The 9,076-nt window shown below is 66.7% G+C and overlaps 2 protein-coding genes across 6 annotated transcripts in view; both read left to right on the top strand.

Moving 5' to 3' along the window:
* Positions 1-1,623: 1,623 nt before the first annotated feature.
* On the top strand, positions 1,624-7,098 carry SYT8 (synaptotagmin 8). Of its 4 annotated transcripts, none has more exons than XM_019667310.1 (9): positions 1,624-1,711; positions 4,618-4,723; positions 4,827-4,993; positions 5,501-5,599; positions 5,880-6,047; positions 6,118-6,285; positions 6,368-6,473; positions 6,571-6,704; positions 6,779-7,098. In XM_019667310.1, the coding sequence occupies exons 2-9, from the start codon at positions 4,630-4,632 to the stop codon at positions 7,010-7,012; spliced, it is 1,170 nt and encodes a 389-aa protein (XP_019522855.1). In that variant the 5' UTR covers positions 1,624-1,711; positions 4,618-4,629; the 3' UTR covers positions 7,013-7,098. The 4 variants fall into 4 exon arrangements, with proteins under 4 accessions (XP_019522855.1, XP_019522854.1, XP_019522856.1 ...); XM_019667309.1 differs by having other exon boundaries at positions 4,505-4,723; XM_019667311.1 differs by lacking the exon at positions 1,624-1,711 and adding an exon at positions 2,120-4,200 and having other exon boundaries at positions 4,614-4,723.
* A 1,340-nt stretch (positions 7,099-8,438) lies between these two features.
* Positions 8,439-9,076, top strand: part of TNNI2 (troponin I2, fast skeletal type) — a 2,489-nt gene continuing 1,851 nt past the window's right edge. The window contains exon 1 of one of the 2 annotated variants that reach the window (XM_019667321.1): positions 8,439-8,510. The gene's annotated coding sequence lies outside the window, so the exon portion shown is untranslated. Of the gene's footprint in view, positions 8,511-8,947; positions 8,968-9,076 lie in introns of those variants that run through there. The other variant, XM_019667322.1, reaches the window with a different exon arrangement.

Below are 9,076 nucleotides of genomic sequence, written 5' to 3'. Positions count from 1 at the left end.
CTGGGCCCACACGAACAGGGTGCCGGTGGCCGGGGTCAGAGTGGGCAGGGTGCACATGTGCTGTGCCTGCACGTCCCACAGTTGCACGCCAGCAGCTCCCGGCACCGCGAGCCAGCACTTTCCCTGCCTTCCAACCTCAAACATCCCCCAGGCCACCCCAGAGAAAGCCCCGGTCCAGGAGCCCCACCCGCCAGGGTCTCCACGTGGCCTTGGCTGCCAAGCGGCCGTCTGGGGGCCCGCAGGGCCGGCCTGGGGCTGCCAGCTCTGTTTGGTTTTCCTTCCTGCCCTGGAACCTCAGACGCCGTCTCGCCACGGGGGCGCCCGTATCCTGGGAAAGGCACAAAGGCCCTACACAGCCGGCTGGGCGGCACGCGGGGTACACGTGCTCAGCTGCGCTCTAGGCCCCCACAGCACACGGTGCTGGCATGGCGCCCTGCCCATGCGTCTCCCCCAGAGTAGGGCGCCTGCTTGCCAGCGTGCCCTGCTGACCCCCACAGGCCTCCTCTGTGGCCCCAGAGCTGTGCTGGACCGCTCCTGGCTCCTGTGTTACACGCTTCTTCCAAACCGCATCACTGGGTGGGGCTTGGAGGGAGGCCCGGGCCTGCCCAGGGGAACACTGGCCCGGAGGGATATACATGTTCCCCACGTGCCATTTGCCCCCTGAGCGTCTTGTGGCCAGCATGGGCACACGCTGTGTCCCCAGAGCAGACTGAGAGCCTGGGCTGAGTCTTCCGGAAGTCCTGCCCCCAGCCCTTGGCAGCCCTGGTGTAGCAGCCTCCCAGTTAAGCATTAACCAGTTCCACGTCTGGCCACCAGCCGATAATGGCTTCCAAGAGACACCCTGGCCTGGGAGGGCCACTCAGTGCTGGGCCCAGGGGAGAGACCTGACCCAGAGTGACTGGACCAGATAAATCGGCCGGAGCCAAGAGCAGGAACTCAGACTACCGGCCCAGCTGAGCCCACTGAAGCCAGAGGTGCTGGGGCTGCGGGAGCAAGGACTTCTGGCCCACTGGCTCGGCAGGAACACTGGGGCAGGGCCAGCCCAGCCGCAGGCTGAGGCATAAACCCAGAACACCTCCAGAAGGTTCTCTGGGCTCCAGCAGTCTGGGCAGCAGCAGGGCCAAGCAGGCCCAGAGAGTTGCCTGGGGAGGGTGTCACCCGCCGGCCCTGCCCAGCACACCCAGGGCAGCGCCCGGGAAGCAGCACCCACAGCTCGCCTTGCTGGGCGCTGGGACTCCATGTGCTCGGTTCCAGAGCCACCAGAAAGCCATTCTCCCTCCAACCCAGACGCCCCCCTGACTCAGGGCACTCTGTTTGAGGTGCAGTCCAGGCTGACCTCCGTTTCCCTACCCCACCCGAAGTTCAGCCTGAAAGGCCTATCATCCCCTTTGCAAGGCCTCAGGGAGGACTCAAGATGCCCCATCTCCAGGGGACCCCGGTGGTGGGCCGGGCCCCAATGCCCGGTGCCTGGGTCTCTCGCGGAAGGCACCCTCCTCCCAAGGGAGTTCCCCGGCCCTGAGGGCCAGCAGTTCCGGCCCTGAGGTGGGGCTCCCCGAAGTCCTGCCTCCCACACCCTCTCACCCACCAAGAACTTCCCAGTCGCTAGAGGCCAAGAATGCTGGGCTCCGGCCACGGCCTCTGAGCACTGCCCGCAGGTGCCTGGGTCCGAGAGGAAGGCCTGGAGGCCAGTCGGGCCACAGTCAGGCGTCAGGTGAGAACGCGCTACACCTGGGGAGGCCGCCACCCCCAACCTTGCTTTTCCCAAGGAAGGCCCACAGAAACTTGCTTCCATCAAAGCACAAAGAATTCCAGTCGGCCCGAAGGTGGACGGGTTAGTTAGCAAAGCTTTAATAGAGCTGCCCAGGCTGACAGGGAAGCCCACAGGAGGAGACCCAGCTGCTCCTCCGCCTGGGTGAGCTGGGCTGCTGGACTGGGAGAGGACCCGGCGGGGACTCCAGCACAAACAGCAGCGCAGGTCCGAGGGCCAGGAGGGACAGGGGAGGGCTTCCTAGAGGAGGTGGGTCTTCCGCAGCCCTCGAAAGTCAAGTAGGTCAGGGATGCGAACGGGGAGGGACAGTGGACGTGTGGAGCAGCAGGAGGGAGCAAAGCCTGTGTCCGGAAGGAGAGAGCAGAGCTGGGTCAGCGGCGTGGTTAGAAGGAAGCTCCCTGGAGGGGCGGCTGGAAGGGGGACTGGGTTTAGGACAGATGCCTGTCCCCAGTCAGGCCACAGAGGACAGACAACTGGCGTTAGACCACAGGAAGGGCTTGCTGCCTCCTGAGCCGTGGGCAGCGAAGGTCCCTCCCAGAGGGGGCCTCCGGCCAGGAAGGCTGCAGGGCGCACTGGTGCGGGCGCAGAGAACCAGGCAGCCCTCATGGGCCTGGGAGGGTGGCCCCCGGGCTATGTGCCGGCCTGGGCCCCTGCAAGCTTTCCCCAGAAGCCTCAGGCCAGGAGGCAGGAACGTGGCCGGCTGGCTGGGGCCCGCGGAGCAGATGGCGCCATCTGGCGGCCGTGTGCCTTCCTGAACCTTCACCACCGTGAGGACCCGGCGGTCCTGAGGGACCCTGTGCCTCCCCAGGCCTCACGGTCCCTCTGTGCTTGTGACCGGTCTCCCCGGCATTCCAGAACCCTCTCTGGCCAGCTTCCAGGCAACCGCTGTGGTTGTGGGGGGACACCCTTCCCCAGGCTGGCCCAGGAATCCTGCCGGGCCAGTAGCACCTAATCTCTGTGACTCAGTGCCCGCCCAGCCCCTTCCCTAACCCGGGTGAGGACACCAGCAAAATAGGGGCAGGGGAGAGGCACACACACGCACACGCACACCCACAGATGGAGAGCCTCTGACGGCCACTGATCCCGGCTCCGGGGCCATAACAACCTTGAATGCAGCTCTTTCAGTTCCAGAATACACACGGGCCTGGCAGTTCCCAAAGGAAAGGCCGACTTAAAATTCCACGCAGGGCCCTGCGACCTCTCTGAATCTGGCCTCACGATGCTACTCCAGGGCCCCTGCTGGGCTCTGAGCCAGCTGGAAACGTGGAGGCAGGAGAGTGGGCACTGGACCGACGGGCTGCCAAGGCCTGGGAGCTTCCCTGAGCACCCCACTTCCATCGCGGGGGCCTCACCCAATGAGCCCCCTGACCAGGACCGGCCCCATAACGTGCAGGGCCCATGCAGAAAACGTGCAGCCTCTTGTACAGAAATGGTTAGAATTTCAAGACGGCAATAGCAGGCATTAAACCAAGCACGGGCCCCCCATACCCCTTCTCTGACCAGCCCCTCGAGGGGCGACAGAGCCGGGCCTGGGAGGAAGGACGCTGGGGCCTGGGCACCTCCCTCCTGTCTCTGAGCTGCAGCCCTCTCCTAACCCTGAGAGTCGGGGTGGTTCTGGGAGCGGGGCTGCTTCTGCCCAGCCCATTGGGGAGTGGGGTATCGATGCCATGTTTGTGGGGGCCCCCTCTCTGTCCCTCTGTATGCTCAGTACCAGGCAGGGCTGCAGAAGTGAGGGGATCCGGCCCCAACGCCTGGTCATTTCTGGAGGGGGTGACCTGGGCTGGGTCCCTAAGTCAAGAGAAGGGTGGCAGGCTCTTTTGGACAAAGAGGGGGAGCCCCAGGTTGGAGGAACTGTGCCTCTTGGCTGCCAGTGCTCCCCAGAGGAGGGGGAGGCCAGGAGGAGCTGAGCCAGAGAGTTGCTTGTGGGCCTGTGGGTCACAGTGCACCCCGCTGTGGCACTGGGCCCCCAGCTTGAAATCCTGGGTCCCTGCCATGGGTGGGAGGAGCCGGCCCCGGCCAGGTGTGCACCCTCCCTAGGCCCCAGGCAGGGGGGTTGTGCTGGCCCGCCTTTCTCCCTACCCCCTCGCCTAAGGGTGGCAGATAGGCAGGTCTGGGCCAGCGGCTGCTGAGTCAGTTTGCAAGGAATGTTCTGGCCGCTCCCAGCTACACCCTGCCCCTGCCTGCCCCCACCGGGCCCTCCTCCCCAGGTGCTGCTCCCCCGGCCCGCCCGTGCCAGGAACGCACCTTCATCCCGAGCCTGCTTAGACCAGCTCCCATCGGCAGCCAGCCCCACGCCTCACCCCACCTGCTCCCCCCATGACCCCAGTGGACCCCTGGCCCCTCTGAGCCCCCATCACCATGCTCCCAGGTCACTCCCAGGCCGGGGGCTCACACGTGTGAACACGGTCCACCGGTGTGACGGGCAAACCACGGTGGGCCTGAGGTCGGGGCAGACATGAGACGAGACGCCAACAACGGCCCCCCAGGCCGGGCCCTGGGCCGGGGGAGCGAGGCGGCTTCCTCAGGGAGAAGGCCCTGCAGTGAGGGGGCAGGCTCTGCAGGAGGGCCAGCGAGGGCAGGGCCCAGGCGGCCCAGGCCCGGCCTGCTTGGCTAGGGATGCGGCTGGGGAGGTAGCCAGGAGGCTGGGCCTGTGGCGGCTGAGCCGGCATCGTGGCCAAAGCCCAGGGCCTCCCGCCTCTGAGCGCCACTCAGAACCATCACTCCTGGCCACCCCAGGCTGCCTCCTTGCCCAGGCAAACCCACACTGGCTGCTGCCGGGCTGATGGGGCAGTGGACAGGGGCCCGAGGGGCCCTCCCCACAGGTGACCTGGCCGTCTCCTCCAAGCCAGCAGGGTGGGGAGATGGGGCACCCCTCAGACCCCTACAGCACCCCAGCCCCGGTGGGCACCACCGCTGAACCCGGCCTCATACCCGACCTCATCGCCAGGATCCCCTGTGAGTTGTGGGATCCCGGGAGGGGCATGGGGATGGCCTGGCCCGGTGGAGGACAGCCACTGGCCACAGAGGCGCCTCAGGCCCACCCGTGTGCCCGCCCCAGGGCCCCGCTGGGCGATCGTCACCGTTGCTGCTGTTGTCGGTGTCCTCGTTGTTTCCTGCCTCCTCTGTGTCCTCTGCTACTGCTGCCGCCGACACCGCAGGAGGGAGCCCAGGGACAAGGAGGCTGTGGGCCTGGGCAGCGCCCGCAGCAGCACCACCACCCACCTGGTGAGCCATGGGGACCAGTGCCGGTCAGTGCCCAGCTCCCAGCTGGGTCAGTCCCAGAGGGCAGCTCAAGGTCCAGGCTCAGGGGCTCAGGGTGGCCCAGCGCTGTCAAGGGCGAGCTCGGCCCCAGGGCTGGCTGGTCTGCCCAGACACAGGGGCCGTAGGGCCCGCTTGGCAGGAAGGCCGTGAGCAGAGGGGAGAAGGAAACAGTGACAAAGAGGCAGGTGGGACTAGGGCCTGAGGGCCGGGTGTGCCAGCCCCAGGGGCTGGGCCATGTGCCACGGGTGCCAAAGCAGTTTCTTGAGGAAAGCAGCGGTGCCAGAGATGAACGTGGGGAAGGTCCATTAATTCTGGCCGGTCTCAGAGCTGAGCTGAGGGTGTGAGTCTTTCCAGTGGCCTGACCAGAGATGGGTAGTTTGACCCAAGTCCTGAAACCATTGCCTGGTAGGCCCAGGGCTCCCATGGGGGCACGGTCCCAGCAGCACCCGTCAGCAGTCCCTGCCTACCCAGGTGCAGCCGGAATTGGGTAATGTGGAGTCCAGCCCAGAGGGGCCCCCGCAGTGGGGCCGCCTGCAGCTCTCCCTGCAGTATGACGCGGGAAGCCAGCAGGTAAGGACCCCACTTTGCGTTCCCAGAGGATCTGTGGGTTTGTGGAAAGGTGGTGGGTGAAGGGCGATTGCTGGGCGCTGGGCTCTGGGTGCTGGGTGCTGGGCACTGGGCTCTGGACGCTGGGTGCTGGGCGCTGGGCTCTGGATGCTGGGTGCTGGGCGCTGGGTGCTAGGTGCTGGGCTCTGGGCGCTGGGTGCTGGGCATTGGGCTCTGGGCACTGGGCATTGGGTGCGGGGCTGACCAGGGAAAGCACCTGGCTGAGCCACCCCGTGTCTTCCAGATCAGGGTGGGACTCAAGCAAGCAGTGGACCTGAGGGCCAGGGGCCCGAGCGGCACAGCAGACCCCTACGCCTGCGTCAGCCTCTCCACCCAGGCCGGGCACAGGCATGAGACAAAGGTGCACCGTGGCACACTCAGCCCCATGTTCGATGAGACCTGCCACTTCCATGTGAGTCTGGGCCCGGTGGGCAGGGAGCCTGGGCCAGGGGGCAGGGCCCAGCTCACAACCCTGCCTGCAGGTCCCACCTGCAGAGCTGCCTCGGACCACCCTGCAGGTGCAGCTGCTGGACTTCAGGCGCTTCTCCCGGCACGAGCCACTGGGTGAGCTCAGCCTGCCGTTGGGCGCCGTTGACCTGAGGCACGTCCTGGAGCTCTGGCACCAGCTGGGCCCGCCGGGCACCACCGAGGTGAGGCTGCTGACCACCAGGCTCCAGCTCGGCCCGGTCTGGGGCCAGCAGGGAGCCTGAGGCCCCCTCTCGCCGCCCGCAGGCTGAGCAGACAGGGGAGCTGTGCTTGTCGCTTCAGTACGTGCCTGGCTCAGGCCGGCTGACTGTGGTTGTGCTGGAGGCCCGAGGCCTGAGCCCAGGGCTGGCAGGTGAGGACCATACCTGCCCACACCGTGTGGACAGAGCGGGGCCTGAGGGCTCGGCTCTCAGACCTGCGTTGCCCTCCAACCCCGTTTGCTTGCTCAGAACCCTACGTGAAGGTCCAGCTCATGCTGAACCGGAGGAAATGGAAAAAGAGAAAGACGTCTGCCAGGAAGGGCACGGCTGCCCCCTACTTCAACGAGGCCTTCGCTTTCTTTGTGCCTTTCAGCCAGATCCAGGTGAGCTGCCTGGAGGAAGGGGGAGGGTGGGTCTTCACTGGGGGCCAGACTGACCACTGTCTCTCTCTTCCCAGAACGTGGACCTGGTGCTGGCTGTCTGGGCCCGGGGCCTGCGGCTCCGGGCCGAGCCGGTGGGTAAGGTGACGCTCGGCGCCCGGGCCTCTGGTCAGCCCCTGCAGCACTGGGCAGACATGCTGGCCCATGCTCGACGGCCCGTCACCCAGTGGCACCGCCTGAGGCCTCCCAGGGAGGTGGACCAGGCCCTGGCCCTGCAGCCCCGCCTACGCCTGCCCTTGCCCGGCTCCTGAAAGCGTCCCAGTGCCTCAGTCTCCCTGGGTTGGGCTGTGGGCACCTGTCCAGGCCCCCCTGGGGGCCCACTGCAATAAAGGCTTCCTCCCACCACCTCCACGTGTCTTTTCTGAGTCCTTGGGGACACAGTAGGGTCAGGGGCCCCTCCCAAGGGCAAGGAGGAGGTTTCTTTTCTAGACTCAGCCAGGTCCTGAGGCCTCTGACCAATGGCTGACCCCTGGGTGGAGTGGAGGGGGGCTCCTCCACACCCAAAGGGGACAATGCCGGGAGGTGGGGAGCCCTCCTGTCTGTGGTGGTGGGAGCGTCAGGGATGACGTGAGGGGAGGTGAGCTAGAGACGGCCCCACAGGCACATGGTGGGTGATCAGAAAGCATTTGGGGGGGTGGTGATGGCGGATGGAAGGAACCCTAACTGCAGCGGCTGCCCAAACTCCTCGCAGGGCCCCAAAACCTACAGGAAAGTGGCTGCAGGGCCTCCTCTGCGCGAGCAGCAGGGGGCAGCAGATGCCTTCGGAAGCTGCTGGGGCCTCTGGGGGCTCAGCTTGGCCGGGGAAAGAACGCAGCTCTAATCCCCCACACATCTGGAGGCCTCAGCTCTCCCTGACCCTCCCCACGGCCGAGACACAGGCAGGGCTGGGGCCCGCACCCCAGCTCAGAGGGTGCCAAGTCATGGTCCTCCAGATGCCTCTCTTGGGTGGGGGCCCGGGCGGGGGACACAGGCCCCATCCGGGGTGAGAAGGGCAATGCAGGGCCTGCCTGGGCCCCAAGCCCCTCGGGTCAGGGAGGGTTTCAGGCGGGTGGTGTCACCATTCTCGCTGAGGGACGTGTTTCGAGCTGCGCAGGAACGGCCCTCGGGCAGGGCGTCCCTGGCACGGCAGCACGTCCAGAGCACCCCCCCGCTCCTGTTCCCCAGAGAGCACGGAAGGCAGGATCCCGCCCAGGGGAGGGCAGCCGCACCCCAGAGACCCCCACCACTGCTGCAAGCCCCGGCCGGCTTGGAGGAAGGGAGGCCCAGCCAGCTCGCGGCTGAGGCGCCTGCTGGGCTGAGAGGGGACTGTGAGCTGCAGAAAAGGCGGCCGCCGGTCCCCAGGGGGAACCAGCAGTGTGGACCCTGATGTAGCACCAGATGGGGCCAGGCTCCCGGGGCCCCCAGAGACCCTTGAGCCCTGCACCCCACCACGGCCCGGCCAGGCTCCTTGCGAGCGAGAACCAGGAGTCTTCCTGAACTCGTCAGAGATCCCTAAATAGAGCAATCCAACCTCAGTACCCCCCCCCCAAGACTTCTTGGACTGGACGGCGGCACGCGGCTGGGCCGGGCCAGGCAGCCTGGGCAGGTGGGGAGGTCCCTGTGCCCCCATTGGTCTGAGGAGGGCTCCATGCCCTTTCCGAGCAGGGGCCCAGCCTGGGGGAGTCCATTTATACCCCTCCCCCGGGCCCACCAGCCCAACTTGCCACTGCCGGCCTGACCTCTCTCCCAGCGCTGCTGCCCAGACGTTAGGTGAGGCCGGAGGGCCAACCGAGGCCGGGGACAGGCATTACTCAAGATGGCTAGCAGAAGGACTTCCCAGGGTGGGGACCTGGGGGCTGGGGGCCGCCAACAGCCCCCCCGTGGGGCTTCCGTGGAGCCGGGAGAAGGAAGGCTGGAGTCGGGCAGGGGTCCTGGACAGCCCCTGGTGACCAGGCCTCATGTCTGGGACACGGGAAGGGGGCTTTCGGGTCGAGGGACCCCAGGCCAAACTGGGGAGCAGCGTCCCGCATGCACTTGGGCCCAAAGCCGAAGGAGCAGAGCTAAAAGTAGCCGGTGGCCCTGGCAGCCACCTGTGCCGGCCCATCCTGCCCCCCCCTCGAGGACAGCTGCCGAACCCCAGGCCCCGCCTGGGACATTTCTGGAACACTTTCTCCTTTTACTCCTCACCCCAGGGAACTCCAAGACATCGTCCCCACCCCCCAAGGAGGTCAGAGTTGGGGGCAAGGGGCTGGGTTCATGTGAGGTGCTGCACGCGCTGCCCACGGGCAGCTAACGTCCATGGCAGGACGGGTTTGTGGCCCTGACGCCCCCCCCCC

This window comes from Hipposideros armiger, unplaced genomic scaffold (genome assembly GCF_001890085.2).
Source record: "Hipposideros armiger isolate ML-2016 unplaced genomic scaffold, ASM189008v1 scaffold_494, whole genome shotgun sequence".
NCBI classification, from domain to species: Eukaryota; Metazoa; Chordata; class Mammalia; order Chiroptera; family Hipposideridae; genus Hipposideros; species Hipposideros armiger.
This window is presented reverse-complemented; position numbering and strand designations above follow the sequence as displayed.